Genomic DNA, 23155 nt, shown 5'->3' with positions numbered 1-23155 from the left:
ACTGAATTAAAAGTGTTGTCAGTTAAGCAGTAGCAACAGGCAGTGTTCTTTTGTTTTTCCTGATGAGAAAAGATAAGTGGTATACACTTTGAGAACAAACTTTTCAAAATTTACCTTTTCAGCAATGTTGTCCCAGATGTTTGCTAAATCTTGACTATCCCAGTTCAGCTCAGGTTCCATCTTGGTATAAATAACAAAATGAAATTTTATGACATCCAGGTGCGGAGATGGTTGCTACTCTCCAGGGAGTTGGAGATCTGATTGGTAAGTCTGAAAATTAGTTTCTGAGTTCTACATATTTGCACTCTCTTTTTTCCGTTCAGCACAATAGTTTTCTTGTGCTAAGGAATCTTTGTTAACATGTAATTTAAGAGCTGATGAATGACATTCATTGAATGGGCAAGATTAAATTGAAATCTTAATGGGACAACAGGCAGATCTCAGACATAAAGTTTCCCAGAGACTCTAAGTTGGCTCATTTGGAGTTGAATGCTTGTGCTTGAACACGTGGGGAAAATTCACACCATGAGCATGCCGACTATGGGATCACGTGTGTCTCATCAAGATCTGGGTAACTCAGCCGCATTGGGAGGCATATTAATAAGGATTTTAGGTTGTCAAGTTTTTGGTATTCTAGCTGTTTATATTGACTGATTTTCAATATTTTTTTACACACACTTCATAATACTGTGTTCCCTGCAGCAGTTTCTAGTTAAAGCATTAATTTCTTGCACATTATTTTTTGTTTGTTTTGGTGGGCTTAATAAGATTATATTGTTAGAAAGCATCTAAATAATGAATGAAGTTCTTTTTACAGAATAAAAAGCCTCTTCCTCACTCCACCTCCCCAAAAGAGAAATATAAGCCACAAATGAAGGTGTCATTACTGTCCATGAGGCTTAGCTATAAATCAGAGAACCTGTTTCTAAATAATGGTGGTGACTAGTGTCATATATCTGGTTTGCATTTCATAGGGAAAAGGCAGGGAATAGGAAATGAATATAAGCTACCTGGATTCTTTTTTCTTATCTTTAATTGAAGTATAGTTGATTTAAAATGTGTTAGTTTCTGGTGTACAGCAAAGTAATTCAATTTTATGTATATATATACATATACACATATATATTTTTTCATATTCTTTTCCATTATGGTTTATTATAGGATATTGCATATAGTTCCCTGTGCTATACCGCAGGACCTTGTTCTTTATCTACTTTATATATAGTAGTTTGTATCTGCTAATCCCAAACTCCTAATTTATCCCTCCCATACTCCCTTTCCCCTCTGGTAACCATAAGTTTGTTTTCTATGTCTGAATCTGCTTCTGTTTTGTACATAAATTCATTTGTGTCATTTTTTTAGATTTCACATATATAAGTGATATCAGATGGTATTTGTCTTTATCTGTCTGATTTACTTCACTTAATATAATCTCTAGGTCTATCCGTGTTGCTACAAATGGCATTATTTCGTTCTATTTTATGGCTGAGTAGTTATCCCTTGTATGTATATAAATTGTATTTTCTTTATCCACTCATCTGTCAGTGGACATTTAGGTTGCCTCCATGTCTTGGCTATAAACGTTAGGCTGCATGTATCTCTTTGAATTAGAGTTTTCTCTGGATATATGCCCAGGAGTGGGATCATATGGCAACTCTATTTTTAGTTTTTTAAGTAACCTCCATTCTATTTTCCATAATGGCTGCACCAATTTACATTCCTACTACATTGTAGGAGAGTTCCTTTTTCTTTCTTTTTTTTTTTTTACATGTATGCATAAACTTATAATCTATTTTTTTTTGATTTATAATCATTTTACAATGAGAGTTCCTTTTTCTTCATACCCTTTTCCAGCATTTACTGTTTGTAGACATTTTGATGATGGCCATTCTGACTGGTGTGAGGTGATAACTCATGGTAGCTTTAATTTACATTCCTTTAATAATTAGTTATGTTGAGCATCTTTTCATGTGTCTGTTGTCCATCTGTATGTCTTCTTTGGAGAAATATCTATTTAGGTATTAATCTTATGTATATATGTATTTATGTTATTAAGCTGTATGAACTGTTTGTATATTTTAGAAATTAATTCCTTGCCAGTCACATTGTTTGCAAATATTTTTCCCATTCCATAGGTTGTCTTTGTTTTGCTTATGGTTTCCTTTTCTGTGCAAAAGCATATAAGATTGATTAGGTCCCATTTGTTTATTTTTGCTTTTATTTCTATTGCCTTGGGAGACTGACCTAAGGAAGCACTGCCACGATTTATGTCAGAGAATGTTTTGCCTATGTTCTTCTAGGAGTATTATGGTGTCCTGTCTTATATTTAAGTCTTTAAGCCATTTTGAGTTTATTGTTGTATATGGTGTGAGGAAGTGTTCTCACTTCATTGATTTACATGCAGCTGCCCAGCTGTCCAGCTTTCCAAATACCACTTGCTGAAGAGACTCTCTTTTCTCCGATGTATATTCTTGGCTCCTTTGTTGAAGATTAATTGACCATAGGTGTGTGGGTTTATTTTTGGGCTCTCTATCCTATTCCATTGATCCTTAGTATGTTTTGCTTTTTGTTCGTTTTGTTTTGCTTTGTTTTTGTTTTTTTGCCAATAGCAAGCAGTTTTGACTAATTTAGCTTTGTAGTATTGTCTGAAGTCTGGGAAGGTTATGCCTCCAGCTTTCTTCTTTTCCCTTAGGATTGCTTTGGCTATTCTAGATCTTTTGTGGTTCCATATAAATTTTAGAATTATTTGTTCTAGTTTTGTGAAAAATGTCCTGGGTAATTTGATAGCAATCACATTAAATCTGTAGATTTCTTTGGATAGTATGACCATTTTAACAGTATTAATTCTTTCAATTCAAGACTATGGGATATCTTTCCATTTCTTTGAATCATCTTCCATTCCCTTTATCAACGTTTTATGGTTCTCAGTGTATAAGACTTTTACCTCCTTGGTCAGGTTTATTCCTAAGTATTTTATTTTGATGCAGTTTTGAAGGGGATTATTTTTTACTTCCTCTTTCTAACATTTCATTGTTAGTGTAAATAGATGCAAAAGATTTCTGTGTGTTAATCTTGTATCCTGCTACCTTGCTGAATTCATTTATCAGCTCTTGTAGTTTTTCTGTGGAGTCTCTGGTGTTCTCTCCATATAATATCCTGTCATCTGCATATAATGACCAATTTACCTCTTCCCTTCTAACCTGAATCCCTTTTCTTTCTTTTTCTTGTCTGATTGCTATAGCTAGGACTTCCAATAGTATGTTGAACAGAAGTGGTGAGAGTGGGCAAACTTGTTCCAGATTTTAGTGGGAATATTTTCAACTTTTCACCATTGAGTATTATGTTGGTTCTGGGTTTGTCATAAATAGCTTTATTATGTTGAAATATGTTCCCTCTATAGCCACTTTGATAAGAGTTTTTATCATGAATGAAAGCTGAATTTTATCGAATGCTTTTTCTACATCTATTGAGATCATGTTGTTTTTCTCCTTTCTTTTGCTTTTGTAGTGTATCACACTGATTGATTTATGACCCTAGGATGAGTTCAACTTGATTGTGGTGTATGATCATTTTCATGTGTTGTAGGATTTGGTTGGTTCATATTTTGTTGAGAATTTATACATCTAGAGTCATGAAAATACTGGCCTGTAATATTCTTTTTTGGTAGTGTCTTTGTCTGGTTATATTATCAGGGTGATGGTGGCTTCATAGAATGACTTTGGGAATCCTCCCACCTCTTCAAACTTTGGGAAGAGTTTGAGAAGGATTGGTATAAATTATTTTTCGTATGTTTAGTAGAATTCCCCAGTAAAGCCATCTGGTCATAGACTTCTGTTTGCAGGGAGTTTTTTGTTTTTGTTTTTGCTTTTAACAGATTCTATTTCATGTTTAGTGATCAGTCTGTTCAAATTATCTATTTCTTCTTGATCAGTTTTGGAGGGTTGTATGTTTCTAGAAACTCTACTATTTCTTCTAGGTTGTCCAATTTGTTGGCATATAATTGTCCATAGTATTCCCTTATTTTTTGTATTTCTGTGGTATTGGTTGTTATTTCTCCTCTTTCATTGTTTATTTTATTTGTGTTCTCTCTGTTTTCTCTTTGGTGATCCTAGCCAGAGGTTTGCTGATTTTGTTTATGAGCTACCTAGTTTTTAGCTGTATTGCAGATTCCCTGACACCTTAGTAGCAAAGTTCTTGTTTTCTCAGATGGGGCAGTAAGGGTATGGAAATTATCACCTCCTGAGTTCTATAGGGTAAGTCTGGATAGATACTGAGTGAAGACACTTTGCATTCCATTCTGTTTCTGATCGTCTAGATGTAAAAGCTCTAAGGGGATGAGGGGGAAGAATGACTGTCTTGTTTAGGGTGGTAAGAGAGCTAGACACCATCCCTCCAGGGAAATGCACAACCCTACACCCTGAGACTATTATATATCTAATGATTTGCCTGTGTGAGTGTGTGTGAGTCATGGCTCTTATTCTTTATGCAGGCAAGGAATGGATATAGTAACATAGGCTTTCTGTCTTTTTGGAGATGTACTTGTTCATACTAGTTTTTAGGCTCCCTATATTATTTTTATCTCCTTTATTTCTTAAGAATAGGAAAAATTAAAATTTATTTAAGGCTTAGAGTGAGATTCTAAGGCTGTATGTTTTTCCCACTGAAGTACTTAAGATGATGTATTTCTGACCCATTACCATAATTTTCAGTATTATAACATCAAAATGACTTCTCTATGTATTCTCTATTATCTGAACAGACCACAATTCTGAATCAGCAAAAAAGGGTACTTTCCTCCTCCTCAAGGGCCAATGGATAATAAAGTTCTTCTCCTACTGTGACATCTGACATTGCCTTACTGAAATTACTCTCCTCTATGCACTTTGTGGGATAATAACATTGTAGAAATGTTTAACAAACTTCACCAGTGGATTGACCAGCTACATCATTTGGGCCTTAACCAGAACTCTCATACTTGGGAGAAAATAGCTCCACAAAGTTATTATCAATAGGTCCACTGAGATCTCAGTGCTGTTGCTTCTTGGCCTGGAAACTAGGAAGTTAACCACTTTAAAAAATAAGTTATAAAAAAAGGACAGGAAACTATATGTGTATTTTGATATCAAAATATTTGCATATCACATATCTTAGAAAGGACTTGTATCTAAAATGCCAAAGAAACTCTTAAAACTCAACAATAAGGAAATGAAAACTGAATTAAAGATATAAACAAAGATCTCACCAAAATAGATAGATGGCAAATAAGTATATGAAAAAATATTCAGTATAATTTGTTTTTAAGGATATGTAAGTTAAAACAACAATGAGATGCCACCACACACCTACTGGAATGGTTAAATACATAAAAACTTATACCAACTGAAGTGAGGATGTGGAGAGCTCATTCACTGCTGTGGGAATGCAAAAATTGTATATCCACTTCAGAAGACAGTCTCTAAGGAAGTTAACATAGTCTTAGCATGCAATCCAGCAACTGTGCTCCCAAGTATTTACTCAAATAAGCTAAAAACTTGTGCCCACACAAAAACCTACATATGAATGTTTAGAGCAGTTTTACTCATAATTACTAAAACCTGGGAACAACCAAGATCTCTTCAATAGGTGAATGGATAAACAAATGTGTACATCCATACAATAGAATATAAATATAAAAACAAATAAGCTATTGTACTAGTAGTTAGAGTTCTCCATAAAAATAGGATATCAACAGGATTGATCAATCTACCAATCAATCGATCGATCTATCCATCCATTCATCCATCTATCTATCTATTCAGAAGAACATACAACAGAAGGTAGAATTGGTTCACACAATTGAGGAGGCTGAGAAGTTCCTAGATCTGCAGTTGGAAGCTCAGGAAAACAAAAGTTTAGGTCAAGTTTAAATCCTGAAACTAGGAGAACAAATGGTTAACTTCTAGTCTGAAAGCTGTCAGGCTTAAGACCCAAGAAGAGCCCATGCATTAAAGGGATGTGGTTCCTGCTGACTGCATTCTGGATTCCAGCAGGAAGCCTGCTCGTAAGCTGCAGGGTAAATATATTTTGTATGATACCATAGTGATGGCTACATGACACTGTGCATTTGTCAAAACTCATAGAACTTTAAAGCAAAAAAAGTGGACTTTGGTGTAAAAATTTTATTTTAAATAAAAATCATTTAGGATTCATTCTAGGATGGAATGCATATTGTGATTTTTTAAATCTAATTATACACAATATGTGACATAACCTCACCCAAGGGGAAAAGATGCTGACCTAAGTAACTCTGGAAATGAGTGAAGACTGTAAGACTTCATCTTATACTATCTATATAAATTGTAAACAAGCACTGTTCTCTAGTAGATAAAGTTGTTATCCAATGCGGGGCACAAATAACAAGGGTTAACAAATAAGAAACAGTTCAGAAACAATCCATTCCCAAGTATAACAGTCTCCCTTATACTTGCTCTTCTTTTTGTTGTTGTTGTTTTTGTTTCCCCATAGTGTGCTTACAATGAGTAGGTTACCTCTTTATTTGTTAGGTTAATTGTCTATTATCTCTCATTATTCAAATTTGAGTTCTACAGAGTCAGGCATCTTGGGTCTAGATCATAGTAGGTTCTCAATAATTTTTTTAAATTGAAGTATAGTCAATAATATTTTTAAAAGTATAGTATAATGTGTGAATTTCTGGTATACAGCATAATAGTTCAGTCATATATATATATATATGTATGTATGTATATATACATACACATATATTTGTTATCATATTCTTTTCCATTATAGGTTACTACAAGATATTGACTATAGTTCCTTGTGCCATGCAATATAAACTTGTTGTCTATCTATTTTATATACAGTAGTTAATGTTGGCAAATCTAGAACTCCCAATTTATCCCTTCCCACCCCTTTCCCCTGCTGGTAATCATAAGTTTGTTTTCTATGTCTGTGAATCTGTTTCTTTTTTGTAAATAAGTTCATTGTCTTTTTTTTTTTTTTTTTTTACATTTCACATATTAAGTGATACCATATTTTGATGAATCATTTTGAGATAAACTGAACATGCGTTGTTAATATGAATACAATGTTCATTGGAGACACTCCAGCAAGATGGTTAATGTGGAGACTGCAGAGTTAGCTCACATAGAAGCAGATCCTGTCTCCAATACATACTTGCTCTACAACCCTGGGAAACTTACTTAAAATTTAGCTAGGGAAACTGCCATGGCATATGGCTAGAAAGCAGGTTCAAATATCCTGAAATATCAAATAATCCTCCTACCCATTTACTTAAATTTCATTTTCTTTGGGAAGTAAGACTGGCATTTTTTTTCTCTACCAGTAATTTTAGTATTATTGAAGTCAATATTGAGGCACAGAGGAAAAAAATAAACTATCATAAATTTAAAAAATGTATCTCTACAGACTTTAAAAAATCTATATTATTTTCAATGAAAAATACATGGACAGCCTGAAGACTCTGAAGGTGAAAAAATATATATTTTAGCTGACTTTACCTACATCAGAGTTCAGTCACAGCATTGTTTTTGCAAGAGCAGTGTAACGAGCAGATCAGTCAGCAAGGTTATTTGTTGAGTAAGCTTCCAAATTCAATTTTTTGGTTCTTTGATTTACCATATAGAGAGAACACAAATAGTATTGTGGAAGTAATGGCTTGTTCTCAAAATTGGGCCACTTTGGTAGTCATTATCATAGATTAGAATTGATTATCGTAGATTAGAATGGGGAGAGTCAAATAGCCAATTCTAATGAGTAAAGTATTAGCAGAAAATGATTGCTATTCTACTAACCACTAAATTCTGAAGATTGAATGCTAAAGATTTTACCTAATGTACTTAAGTTAACTTATTTACCTGAAAACTATTTTTTAATGTGTCTGAGAAAGGGACTGTAACTATTTCAAAACAGTATGATTTATTTTAAGTATCTTCTAAACATCTAAGACATTTAATCATATTAAGCACTAAGAGCTGCTAAATTTGCTGAATTTAAAAACAAAATAGAAATGATTTTTCTCTATTAGCTGGGCCTGAATGATAAGATAACCACAACCAAACAAATCTTCTAATACTATGTACACCATATATAAGAAAGAGCTTGTATCAATTTAGATCTTCCCAATGAAAATTCTACTAATTGATACCATAGCCCAAAAGAACGCATAAATGTGACCCTGACTGTAGGGCTTGATAGGGTATAGAGAGGGAGATGTGGGAAAGAGAAAGCCTTGAGTTTTTACAGAACATTTGACATATAATTTAAAACCAGTAAAAAAACAATATTGGATATTAAATCTGAAGGTCTATAGTCTTTGTGCTAGTAACACAGTTCTAGATACATATTTTATTGAAGAACTAGAAAATTGGTAAAGTTTTACATGCAAATATACTTAGAATGGTATTATTTATGTTAGTGAGAAAACCAAAACCACTTATGTTCAAAATTAAGAAAATGGTAAAAAAAAAAAAAAGGTGTATCCATAGGTATTATTAAGATATAAATGATTTTACATTGAAAAATATTTGTATTAATAAGCCAAGTAAAAATAAGACTTTATATTTTAGGATTGCAATAATATAAAGAAATATATATTTTTAATGACATTTGATAGAAAGAGAAGAATTACAGTAAAATATTAATTTATAATCAAACCATTCTGTTTCCTTGCCAAAGTGAGTCAGTGTTGCTGGCTATCTCTTGCAGTAGCAAATGGTCTTTACAACATTATGCTACCACCTGTTTTTCTTCTAACTTTCCAAGACCCTTGCTCTCTGACTAGCACAACCATAGTAGCTTAGTACAAAATAACCCCAAAGGTCATTTAATGTAGATAATAATCCTGAATGATTTTGCCTTCCATTAGTATGACCCAAATGCTACCATCTCTTGGGGGTTTGTTAACAGTATCCCAGAAAGAAGCCAAACTACAATCCAGATTCCTCAGATACTTAATGAGTGGCCTATATAAATATTCCCCAGAGGCTGAGACAGGCATTGCAGGTACAGAGGTACAAAAATGAGTAATACATTCTATCTGTCCTTAGGTTGTCCACAGTCTTCTAAATGAAATAGGGATGTAAGTAAATAATACAGTGTGATATACAAGAGTAGAACTGTGCCCAGTGAATTTTGCAGAGTGAAGACTGTGTTTAACAAGTCAGAGAGTCATGAGATCTTCAAAGAGAAATTCAAACATGTTTTTAATTGATGAATAAGAGTTTTATGCTAACAGCTTGGGAATAGGCATCCCAGGGAATAAACAACATTGACAAGGCATCGAAGGGGTATTCAGGGAACTACCAGTGTTTTGGTATTTCTAGTGCCAAAGACAGGAGACAAGGCCAATACTCAAGACCTGAGGTTTTTTGGGACACCAAAAAAAATTACCTGGTTGGAAATTAGTCACTGAAGTTATCTGAATCTGAGGGGGAGAAGAGAGGATTATGATCAGCTCAAGATTTCAGAGAGAACACCCTGGCAGCAGTAGGGATGATCAGCCCTAGGGAAGTGAGCCTGAAAGCATATGAGTTAGAGGCAGCTGCAATGGAATGGTGTCAGATGACAAGCATTTGAACAAAAGCAATGAAACTGGGGATGTAGAGAAAGCAGAAAATTTGAAATCAATTTAAATTAAACTGACAGAACTTGGTGATTAATTGGTTGTCGAGGTGGATTACAAAGGAGAGAGAAATTCTAGAAGGACTCTTGGAAACTTTGTGTACTCCATTAGTAAGGAATTGCCTTCTACTGCTAGTAACAGACACCAGAAATAACAGGGGTGAGAATAAGTAGCAATTTCTCTCTGTGACGAGCCAAGTGTGAAGGAAGCATTCTTGGCCCCGGGGAGAGCAGTGTGGTATTAACAGAGACCCAGGCTCCTTCAACCTGCTGCTCCGCTGTCTGTTTTTCTTCTTTATTAGAATTTGCATCATCCAAGATGGTTGCTGGAGCTCAACTATCATTTCCACATACCAGGCAGAGAACAGAAAGCTAAGGAGCCTAAAGCAGCACACCGGAGCCTTTTCTCTCACTTTTAAAAGGCCCACAGAATTCCCAGTAACATTTTGTCTTTGGCCAGAACTCAGTAACATGATCACACTTAGGGGCAACAGTGACTGGGAAGTGTTGTACTTTATCTGAACACTTAGCCACTCTGAATATATTTAATGTTGGGTTACCAAACAAGAAGGAGAAATGAGTATTAGAAGGACAATTACTTTCTTTCAAGTATCTTGTAATCAACAAGGAAAAGCATACTGAATATTAGGTGTGGGAATGAGTAGGGGAGAAAAGGAGTTAGTGTGTTAACTTTTGGGTATATTAAATATGGTACACTATTAGTCTTGGGGAATATACAATTGATATTGGTCAAGTATACAAATGTCTAATGGACAATTTAACTCTTGGTTTAAAAGGATAGCCATCTGAAAATACTGCAGATCAGCCAAACATTCCTTTTCTCATCAATATTAAGGCTAAAAACAAACATAAATTGCAATAATAGAGTCAGATATAATAATCACATTCAAGTACATTTCTATACCTCCCTTGGAGGGTGGATTTTATTGGATTTGAAGTATTATAAGGAATATGTAGAATATTCTCAGACACACACCAGTCTGAGGTCAGTAATATCATTGGCTCCTACGAAGGTATCATGACCATGAACTTGGGTGAAACAGGACACCTCTGCTTCTGCTCTCTCTCTGTTTTTAGGTTGAATTATTCTTCTAGATTAATGAGAAACAGACATCCTCTCAACATTTTTTTATTTAAATGAATGTTTTAAAAGCACCTATTACCAAGCTCTAGGCACTGAAGAAAAGGAAAACCAAAAAAAGATCTACATTACTTGACGAATATGACTCAATGCATGCCCTTTTATCAGTCAGCATGGAAATGAAAATAAGTAGCCTATTTCCTTGACATCCACATTCTTGTCAGAAACTTTCCACATCTATGACATGTAACAACAAAGGAGAGTTACATCTTGGGCATGTGTGGGAATTTTTATGATTTTTTTTTAATATCCCACTGTTTCAAAGAGTCAAAACACTCTTTTTTCTAAGTTGCATATTGGAGATAGATGAATATATATTGTATATTTATATTTATATCTTATGAAAGACCAAGCCTATAATTACAGAAATGATTTTCTGGCGGAAACTCTGAAGATATGAGGTTATAAACAGATTTGGTTGACTGTGTTCCTTTTGGAAAATTAAGCTTTGTTTTATTTGAAAATTTTACAACAAAAATGCTTTCCATGTTAATTTTTTGATAAGCTTCTTCAATAGACTAAATACAGTTTTGTGCTCTTTATAATGACCTAATTTTCAAGTACATTTCTTACACTTTGCTTATTTTCTACAAACAAGACTGATGTAACCAGTTTCTGGTATCAAAGTTCAAAACTTGTTTAGGCTGGTTCCTACATTAAAATCAGTTAGTCTTTTAAAGAGGCTTGGATTCATCTGAATAAGCTGAATTACTACAGAATCCAAATTCCATCTTATTGGCTTATCACATTTTGAAACTGCAAGGAATTTTAACTTAAAATTATTTAATTTCTCTGGAGATGATTCCTCTCTGTGCTAAGATTGAAACTCAACAGAACTGTATTATTGACACTAAGACTAGTGCTAATTTTCAGACATCATTTAACTGGTCCCTGTGAATGAATTAATACTAAGGATATGTGTGTATGTGTCTAAATTCTATAACTTGGGAATTCAAAATATAATGATGTTTTTTCCAGTTGTACAAGATAAATGTATTTGTTTGCTTACTTTCTATTCTGTTTACTGTTGACTTTAATAATATTGAACAATCTGGCTATCCTTTAAAGCATCAATGTAATCTTCTCATATGGGTAACTAGGTTTCACCAATCTTTTTAGTAATATAATCTTTTTGGTAACATCATACTCGAAGCTTTAATGCTGCAGTATTTAAGGAATTAAATAGAATCTCTCTGTAAAATCCCTGATATAATTTGCAGCAGTAGTATGCTCTAATCACTGTATAATTTCCCTCCTAAGTAAATTCTTTCTAATCCTCAGGACCACATTTCTAAATCCTTAGGACTATGCCTTTTGGAAAGGGATACTTTATTACTTATTAAATGGCTTTTCAAGAGCTTTTCCTCAAATAGATGATCAAACTAGATAAAACAGAAAAGGTTAAGGGAAAAAATTGTATTGTACTCATCAGCTATGAGCCCATGTATTTATCCTTTACATAATTTTGGTTAAAAATATTTTCATATTCTCAAATGCATAGTTATCTTCATGTAATTTAACAAAAATAAGCCTAAATGATAATAAAATAAGTCTCAAAGGCCAGCTCCATTTTAAACCTCAATTGAGTAGAGTGCTTAGTTTTGTTTAATTCCAGGCTATCCTTTGGTTTCAAACTGCAATTAAAATGATCTATCACATGCTTTATTGCTTTCTTGTCATAGTAAGAAAAATGAAATATTAAACATAATTAACTTTTATTAACTAATTAAGGACTTCTTAGTGTCACTATGCTATGGTCTTATGTAGTCACTCTCATGTGTAAGTGAAGGGCACAGATAAACTTTCATTACATCTATAAATGATTGTGTTTTTTCTTTTAATAAATAGTTGTGTAACTTGTTCCTTTTACGTATGTCCTTTTGACCTAAAATTAGAGCTGAAAAACATTTCAATAAAGTTCCTTGGTCACTGAATTTGAGTACAGTGGCATATATAACTCCAAAAGAAATAACAACATATAGTGTATATACCTACAGTTCTAAAATAATTACATACTTAGATTGAAGGGGAAATGTCTATTTATCTTCTGCTGAGTTTTATCTTAATGACTTTTCCTTTCGACTACTAGGGTAGAATATTAATGATATTTGCTTATCTATTATTTTTGCATTAGTTTTTCCTCTATTAAGATTCATCACTCATTAGGTAATTTTACCAATAGTACCCATATTTCAAGCTTGTTCTGAAGTTATCAGAAATATAACAGCTAGATATTTGATTTTGAATGTCCAAAATACTACCTTGTCATAAGAAAAAGACTCAAGGAGAAATCAGCTGATTACATATTATAACATGTTATACTGCAGAAGAGGGAACATCCAAATCCATAAACGCAAGACTTTTACACAATAGATAACTCCTGGAAGGACTAATTTGCTAAAAGAGAAAGCAACCCAAGAAAAGCTGTCAGCTGAGTACAGCACTTGAATTTCATTGCAGCATTTCTTTTGCACTGTATCTGCTGCTATAATTGGAAGTGAGAACTATCAGGGTTCAGAATTTTCCTCCTGACATCCGCGTTTTTGACATCCATGTTCATTCTACCTGAACTGTGTGCTTTGGTTTCTGTCATTGCAATCCTCGCCAATAGCTTTCAAACAGTTCATTTTTCATTGAGCCTTAAATATGATGTTTTAAAATATTTGGAACAATTATAGCATCATGTTTTGCTCTAACCTTCATTTAGAACATAGAGTATCATTTTTGTAGTCATTTAGGGTAAATGATTCCAGGAGTTTTTTTAAACATATTTTTAGAGACTCCCAGTTCTTTTCGATCAATTGCTCCTCCAATTATGCAGCATCCTCGTGACAAGATCATCACGAGGGAAAACAATTTGATCCTATTAGAATCCCCAGATTCAAACTAGGAAACTCTGTGTTGAGTAACTAAAAGATTATGTGTCAGGCTATTTTTCATGCATAGGAATTGAACCCTTTTACAAATGAAACCATAGACACAAGAAGATGAAATCAGATTCCTTTCTGAGTTGAGTCTTACAATAATCAAGCAGTTTTTGTATTACTAAATACATGCCTGAAGAAAAACAACAATACCGTGAAAGAATTCTGTGCGTTAGGCGTAGAGTGAGGTGGTGCAGAAGTATTCTGAGAATCAACCAAAAGAACAAATCTGAGGTTTCATAGTATTAAGACATTTCAAGCTTTTCTCCCAGGGCAGAGAAAGGAAAAAAAGTAGTCATCACATGACAAATGTTTGAAATTGGAGTTGATGATAAAGTCAAGAATTTTGAGTGCTCTCTAGCATGTTTTTTAACTTAGGATTTTAATTTCATTTAGCATTGAATTTTCCTCCTTCCTAAGTTCCTTTATTATATAAACGTGAAATAAAAGACTAACTGTCACATTTGAAAATGTAGAAGACTATGAATTAAAACTCTGAAGGCCTGAAATAATGAATACAAAGTACTGATGATAAGGATGCTTACTACTAAAATATAATTGGAATGAATTAGCAAACAACTAAATGCAAGTACTAAATATAAATCCTTCGTAAGTTTTTTTTTTTTTTTGCAAAGGACTGATCTAATTTGCCATTATGTTGCTGAGATGAATATTTGCTGTGAATAGCCCTACATTTGTTTAATGACATTTCTTCACTGGAAGCTAGTAAACATTTTAGAATGTTTCTGCTATTTCAGTTATACCTCATAGGGTAGCTGGAGCGGAATTACAGATGTTTTATTTATGGCTTTCTGCAGGAATCCTTCCCCTGGGATCTGAAGAATTGATATAATCCTAGATCATCTCAAATTCTCAAACATAGCACTATGTTGTAGGCCAAGGGTGGAGGCTACATTAGGACCAGATAACTGGAGAAATATACACTACTGACCTTATTTAATGGAACCTGGTTGGATTGTAGTGTGATAGGAAGAGGCAACATGGAAATGACACTGGAAAGTATTTTGTAATATCAAGGCTTTAAAAACATCTTTGCTTTTTTTTGCTTTTCCCTCACCGGGCGGAAATTACCATGTGGTCAATGAAAACCCTGTCTACCTGTCTCTCTCGGGTTCATAATTATCTTGGAACACCAAGCAGTCATTACATGGAGAGGACACTGTGGACACCAAGACAGGTAGGAGAAAGCAGTGAGAGACAGAAACTGTGAGCAACAATTGCAGGACTTGCAGGACGTGGTGGAGACAATCTTGACCACACCCATGACTGTGGGGATCGCCCCAGTCCTGGAAGAGGAATGCCCATCTGCCTCAGGGACATTACCTGCACAGTCAGGCAAACCAATCAAGGAAGGTGAGGCTCTTCAATCTCTCATCACAAATGTCTTCCCCTGCTTCTCAGCTGTTCCTGCCAGATACTCCCTATCTACACCTTCCAAGTAATACAAAACACCAAATAAAACTAGAGGAAGGATAAACTTTCCTCTTTCCCTTTTGATAAGGAACTATTCTTTAATAGAAACCCACATAACATCTAACAGGTAATTACATGACAGTAATAAAACTGCAGGCTTTTCTTTATGAGTATTAAGAAAGCAATGGGTAAAAAAGACCAAATCTATCATTTTAAACTGACCTGATCCAGTTGGCTGGTCAATGATTGGTAGCCTCTGGAGATCAGAGTGGAGTGTAAACTGCATGGCATCTGGCTATCAGGTTGTCTGTTAAAATGAAAATAAGTTTAGATCAAATATGCCAAACGAATCACATTTATTAATAGGAGGATACAAAACATCATACAACATGTTCTTGCAAACTTGGGGATGCATTTTCTGTCCTCAGGCAAACTGACAAGAAAACAAACACACCTGACAGCAGAATCAGCCTAGTTTGTAGTTGAATCTAACTATATTGTCCTCTTTGTAACATAAACCTTGGACCATGCAGAGTTCTAGGTATCACGTTTTACTCCAAAAATGTTCATCACCTGGGCAAACTGGATATTTACATACTGTTCATGCCAGAGCTATGTGGCTATTCCGATGACCTATATATCCTGAGTGTCACTAAAATTCATCAAACTAATTTCCAACAATCTTTGTTTTGATTTTCCCTCTGGTATACATTTAGATAGTTATTTAAAACCCCTTGCTGGTGAAGCCATGTGCTTAGTTGCTTCAAACCCTAACTACTTGTGCCTCCAGCGATGTACTCCACTTTTTTGCCATAGCACTTTGAAATAAATTATCAATATAATATTTATGCAAAGATTACATAGTATAAAAGAAGGGAAATATATTCTGAATAATCAAATGAAGTAAATCCAAAGACAGGAGGAAATTAATAATAAACATTCTGTAATATCAGGGAGATTGAAGGTTAAATTAAATCTATCAAAGAGAATCATCTGACATCAAGAAATAGTGACTCAGTTGAAAAACAGAATTATCAAATTTAACTGTGTCAGGGAGATCTTGAAGAACTGATAAGATACTATGGAAAATGAAGCCAATGAATTAGAAGGGCAGTTGTAGGAATTCTCCCAGAACACAACAGAAAAGAAAAGGTAAATAAAAAGAAAAGAAAAAAAAGACCAGAAATCCAATATATATGTAATATGAAATACAGAATATAAGAATAGTTTCTTATACTTAGGGAATTAGGGAATCCAAAATTGCCAACTGAATTACTTATTCAACAGTTAATCATGCTTATACCTAGACTAAAGTAGTTTAATTTTAATGCAGATTTGAATAATGGTTGTCACTCTAGATCCATACTGCCCAATATGGTGACCACACATTACAACTGGCTATTGAATACTTGAAATATGCCTAGTCCAAATTGAACGTGCTGTAAATGTAAAATCCACACTTATTTTAAACACTGACAATGAAAATATGAAATATTTTTTCGCATTTATTACATGTTAAAATTATTAAGTTTGATATGCTGAGTTAAATAAAATATTACTAAAATTTATTCATCTGTTTTTCACTTTTTCAATGTATCTATTAGAATATGTATCTATTAGATAGTGCTGCTCTACACAATTCTAACCTTGGAAACATTTAGCTACTTTATTTAGAATTACTTTCAAAACCTTGGGGCACATTCCTAGAAAACTTTTGAAGCAAATCTCACATGAATGTGGACTGGATCTTGGAAAACAGTCAAAAGTCATTTGAACAAAGCCTGTTAAGTGAAGTGGTGATAAACTTGAAAAACACCCTAGGGGTTAAAAACAAAGTTCTACAACTAAATACTGGACCTTCTAGTCTGGGGAGACTCATTAATTGGGTTGTACTATATCTCTTCAGAATTCAATTTCCTTTTCTATAAAATGAGAATTTCCTACTAGCATATTTCGAAGTCTCCTTCAGCAATCTTAGTAATTTTGTAAATAATTTCACATTAGACTTAATGGTATAAGACTGTGGAATTGGTTTTGGAATCTGCTGAAATATCTAAACAATTTTTTGAGCTATGTTCAAATCTATTGATAGAAATACTGAGAATAGACTTTAACCATCATGATAACAAGCCCAGTAAGGAAAACATTTTGTACTATTTCTTTCCTCTTTTGTGTTTGATTTCACTGGGCCCTTTCTTTGTAAATGAGATAAATGACTATGTAAAGGTTAACTCAGAATCAAACACTAAACTTAAATTCACCCCTATAATGATCCTTCAGATTTCACAAAATAGTTCTTACAATTTCCCTTTATGTTTTTAAACAATTTTGATTAATAAAAGGTATTTGCATTTTTGATTTATTGAGCCTGTATAGTTATACTTCTATTTGTCTTACATTTCGATAATTGTTTCTTTGATGACTTTAAGCATTTAGATAAGAACTGAAAGTAATAAAATCACTTCAAATGGTATTCAGAGAGAAGTCTTTCAAAGCTAGATGAATGGATTTTAAAGGTAATAATTCTTTGGCCTTTTCCTTGTGGTTCTGGCAGAGTTTGTAATAGGAAAATAAATAAAATTCTTTCATTGCAAATATATCTGTTATGTCTCTGAGGAGGAATGTACTTTTTAATGAATTGCTGAACGTGCATATGCTGTTTTAGTCAAATAACCTAAGGGTAAAAATACATATTCGGTCATAACCTCAAATATTCAAGTTTTCTCCTCCATTTTCAGTGAAGTCTACTATAATCACAGTTTCCCAAGGACTCTAGTGAAAACTCTGTATTCTTTAGACACTCTGTGTGTGGTTTATGTGTTTTGGGCTGGTGCAAGGTATTTTCATATGACCTCCAATGGATAATATGAAGACAGTCAACACGGAATAAAAATAATCAAAGCCATTTGTTAAACATTAAATATTAATTCTGAATATCACAATAGGCATTTTACCTGTGACCTCACATTCACAAATCTTGAAGAACAATTTCAGTTCTATCTCTGTGTGGTGATTAAGCAACTTGGGAAAATAATTCTTATTTCACAGTAGGGGCTCACAAAATATTTTTTGAGTGAATAAACCATTGAATTATGTTGTCATAACATAAATAACTGATGTTTAGTTAAGTGTTTGTTCTGTGCCAGACAGTGTATAAGAACACGATGTAATTTAATACTTATAATGACTCTGAAAGTTACATATTACCCCAATATGGTAGATGAGGAAAAGTAGCTCAGAGAGGTTGGGCAATTGACTATGGCCACACAGCTGGTAAATTAAGGTGCTGGGATCTGGGTCTAGGTCTAAAGAACTACAAAGATGGTCCTGACACTATCATCTGAACACCATTGTGTTTTGAACGTGTAGTTTTTGGTCAAGACATATCCAGGTATGGTCCGGCTGGCTGTAAATCACACTACAAGCATGAAGGGTTGAGAATGAGATGTGATCACCAAAATGGGGCAGGCAGTGAAGAACGGACCCAGAGCAAGTTCAGTACACCAGAGACCCTTTTTTATCCAATGTTAATGATCATAAAAAGGTGACACTGATTTCACAGTTTACACAATTAAACACGCACAGAAAATATACTGTATTACTTTTCATCATTGCTCTAACAAAAGACCATAAACTTGGTGGTTTATAACAACACAGTTCTTTGGATTAGAAGTCCTAAAATCTAAGTGTCAGCTGCATTTCTTTCTTGAGGCTGGAAGTATCGACTCCCCCGTTTCTAGAGACTTCCCTCCCTTCCTTGGCTTGTGGCCCTTTCTCCATCTTAAAAGCCAGCAGCATTCGGTTGAAACCTTTTCATATTTACCGTTCTGAACTTGTGTCCATGGTCACATATCTTTCTCTAATTTCTTAGCCTCTTTTCTCCACTTTTAAAGCCCCTTGTGATTATACATGGATTGGGCTCATCTGCATAATCCACTATAATTTCCCCATCTGGGGATCCTAATGATAATCACATCTCCAAAATCCCTTTTGACACATAAGGTAACATATTCACAGGTTCCAGGGACATTTTTGGAGGGGATCATTATTTTAGCTAACATATATACTAGATCAGTGTCCTCCACTGTCAGTATTCAGTATCACTAGCAGTACCAGTTTTCAATATCACTATTCCTTATCCTTCACTATTTGTCTCATGTGGCTTGAATTTATAAACTGTTGAAACTTGGTTGCCTGAAAAACAGATTGAGATTCTGATATTTTGGGGGAAGCATTCCTAGGCTCAACACCAGTCGGTGAGAGAAGAACACAGGATAGAAGTTGAACTGTGATGCAATTACAACCAAGGTCTTGGACACTCCCATAGGGTGCTATGGAGCTGGGGTGGCCCTTCAGAGCTGTCTCATCCTGTGACAGAGAGCTTGGGCCTTGATGCCCTTGCATCAACTGGTCATCAGATAGAGGCCACCTCTCCAACCCTCCCCAGAGTGGATGTGGCCTTGGATGAGGCAGTTTCATCAGAAAGACTCAGCTGAGAGCCCTGAGTGACCGAGATTCTCAGCACCTGAGGGAATGAGTGTCTCCATCTTGAAAAGTTGCTGCATGGTATCCATAACCCAAACTAACAAATTCAGGAGCAATGTGTTGTATCATGCTTATGCCACTATGCTTCATTGTAGGAAAATCCAGAGGGAAACACTTTGAGTTAAATATATTCACCAAAGAGCAATAGAACACAGTACCCATAAATTAAGTTGAACCTAGTTTCTTATTCTCCCTTGGCATAATCTATTTCGACAGGCACACCATTTATTATTTTTCCCTTTTTTTCCTAGCTGCAAAGTGCCACATGAAATAAAATGATGCCTCTTACTAGTGCTAATATGTTTAATTAAAGTATTTAATGATAGGCACTTTTTCAAAACAATAAGAACAGCAAATATCACTATCAATGCTGCAATGACTCACCTGTATTTCAATCATGAAAATGTGTTATTCTCTTCCTTGAAGGATGGTTATTTGGATAATAAAGGGGAAAATATTCTTAATGCTATAATACCTTGGATTCCTTATTTAATTCCATCAAATGTCCCCCTTTCTATAATTTTCTTTCATACAACTGACAGGAAAATTATCCCATCTTTCTTTGCTGAGCTGTATCTGTGTGAAGAGCTCCAGGAAAGAGCAGGAATAGAATAGGAACAAAGAGGGTCACTGAGTTGACATTCATTGTGACTTATTACCAAAAAAGGGGGAAATATGCTAAATATTGTTATCATTTGGGAATCTGAGAAAAAAATTAGTTTGAGGGCTCAGTGTCTCAGAAGCATATCAGTAGTTCTATGTCTGCAGGGCAGTTTTAGGTCATTTTGCTATTTTCCATGCAAAGGAGGTAATCAGGTAGAAAATGCACTAAGTAAACTCTATGTCAGAAACACACACACACACACACACACACACACACACACACACATACACACACAAAGACTTCTCAGGCTTAACTTTCACAAAGAAGTCAGATATTCTTGATATCCTGGGTAATCAACGATTCACTGACAAAAACACCCTTTTTGTGTGGGTGATGAGAAGATACAAATCATTTTAAATTCCTTTACTATTCGTAAATAAAAGGGAAAAATATATTTATTGATTTACTTGTATTCTCTCATAGATAAGTATTATGCTAAAAAGCATAGCAATTTGACATCACAGCATACAACAGTGTTATTAGTTTCCTAGCGCTGTCATAACAAAGTATTTCAGAACCAGATGGCTTAAAATCACAGAAATTTGTCTCATAGTTCTGAAAGCAAGAAGTCTAAAACCAAGGTGTCATCAGGGTAGTTTCCATATGAGAGCTCTGAGAGAGAATTCATCCCATGCCTCTCTCTCAGCTTCTGGGGACAACCAGCAATCCTTGGCATTCCTTGGTTGGTGGATGCATTACTACCATCTCTACCTCAGACTTCACATGGTGTGGTCCCTGTTTCTGTGTCCAAATTGCCCCCTTCTTAGAAGGGCACCAGTCGTGTGAATTAAGGTACACCCAAATAACCTCAGCTTAACTTGATTACCTCTGCAAGGATCCTATTTCCATATACAGTCACACCCACAGGTACCAGTAGTTAGGCCAGGAACATATCTTTTAGGGCAACACAGTTCAATCCATAACAGAAGAGAAGACTTGGCCAGGGGAGTGAACCACAGAGAGAAGAGATTTTCAGATCCAATGAGGGAAAGAGAATGCTCTAGTGACTGCCTTGCTCCTTAATCATAGTGTGGTTTGCAGACCAGTAGCATAGGGGACACCTGAGGACTTATTAGAAACGCAGAATCTCAAGCCTTATACCAGAACTACCAAATCAGAATTTAATTTTAATAAAATGCTTCATTCATTCAAATGCACCCATTCGGTTTGTGAAACATGCTTTAAGGTTCACAAACTAGAACTTTACTAGATACATAATGCTATTAACTAATGTCACTAGCATGCCATTTATGATTTTTCATCTGTATTTTTAGCTGCAAAATGACACTTGAGATAGAATAATCTTTTACCAGTGCTAGTATGTTCAAGTAGATAAAATATTTAATTATAGGTAGACAATTTACCAAAATGCCACAACAAACATCACTTTCTATCCTGCATAAAAATGTATAGTGGCTCACAATAGAAGTTATTTCACTAGCACAAAGTTCTGAGATGTTTCTGATCAGAGCAATTTTCCTCTAAGTGATGATTCAAAGATTCAGAAGCCTTCCATCTGGGGCTCTACCATCTTCATCATGTGGTTTTCACATCCATCCTGATCATCTTCTGTGAGCCAATGGACAGGGAAAGAGAAAGGGTGACTGCGAGGGAGGTTTTATGGTTTAGAGAGGCACTCATCACCTCAATTCCCTTTCCACTGGTCAAAATTCTGACTGATGGCCATGTCTTCCTGTGAGCAAGACCAGGAGATGTTGTCTAGCTGTATGCTTAGGAAGAAAAGGAAATAGGTTTGTTGTCCAACAAACCAACTCTACCTCAGGTATTTACATATGAGCTAACAGATTATCTCAGAGACCAATTTGTAAGATTGTGTCACGAATTCATCCTTAACATTGTAATGGGTCATTCACAAAGGGAGATGTAAGGAATTGAATGGCTATCTTAAAATCCAAACTACTACAGACTCCAAATTACTACAGGTAATGTGAGAATTCATTAAAAGGAGGAAATTAAAGAGATGAAAATTAATTGCCAAAGCCTGACTTTTCATACATTTTTTTCTACTGGTTTTATTGAGATAGAATTGACATACAGCACTATATAAGTTTAAGGTGTTGAACAATAATTTATAAAATGCATGCATAATTTGAACAAACAAGAATGTCAAAATACAGTGTAGTCATCCCTTGGTGTCTGTGGGGAATTGGTTTCAGGACTTCCCCTCGGATGCTGATATCCAAAAATGTTCAAGTCCCTTATATAAAATGATGTAGTATTTGCATATAACCCACACACATCTGTATATTTTGAATCATCTCTAGATTACTTACAATACACAATGCAGTGAAAATTCTAGGTAAATAAGTTGCCAATGCACCGCAAATTCAAATTTTGCTCTTTGGAACTTTCTAGAATCTTTTTTTGAGTATTTTCCTTCCACAGTTGGTTGATTCCGTGGATGTGTAATCTGTAGATCTGAAGAGGCAACTGCACCTGCTTTGGGAGGTTAGAGGAAAAGCGTTTTCTGAACCTCTCCATTGTGAACTGTGATGCTTACGCCACAGACCTGTTTTATTCTCTGTACTTCCCACGTATGCTATGGGCATGACCCAAAGGCGCTGCACTCATGCCTCAGCATGACTTTGTGTACTTGGAGGTAACAGCCAAAACTAGACTCTGCTAAGTGGGGTTAAATTCTCTGCCTCTTGTTGGAATAGGGTGCTCCTTTTGGATTAGAATTCGAGTAAGTTTGAGGAAGTATAGTTCCTAAATTAAGATGGGAAAAGTAAAGCTGCAATTTACTACAACCTCAAAAATTAA

The 23155-nt window shown here is 34.7% G+C and overlaps 1 protein-coding gene across 1 annotated transcript in view; it reads right to left on the bottom strand.

Moving 5' to 3' along the window:
• Positions 1 to 23155, bottom strand: part of TMEM196 (transmembrane protein 196) — a 188072-nt gene that overhangs the window by 82201 nt on the left and 82716 nt on the right. Inside the window, exon 2 of the mRNA XM_032483884.1 lies at positions 15385 to 15469. Within this exon, the coding sequence (XP_032339775.1) occupies positions 15385 to 15469 (85 nt within the window). The remainder of the gene's footprint in view (positions 1 to 15384; positions 15470 to 23155) is intronic.

The sequence above is a fragment of the Camelus ferus genome, chromosome 7 (genome assembly GCF_009834535.1).
Source record: "Camelus ferus isolate YT-003-E chromosome 7, BCGSAC_Cfer_1.0, whole genome shotgun sequence".
Taxonomy (NCBI): Eukaryota; Metazoa; Chordata; class Mammalia; order Artiodactyla; family Camelidae; genus Camelus; species Camelus ferus.
Note: the sequence above shows the minus strand (reverse complement) of the source record. Positions and strands in the feature narration are given on the sequence as shown.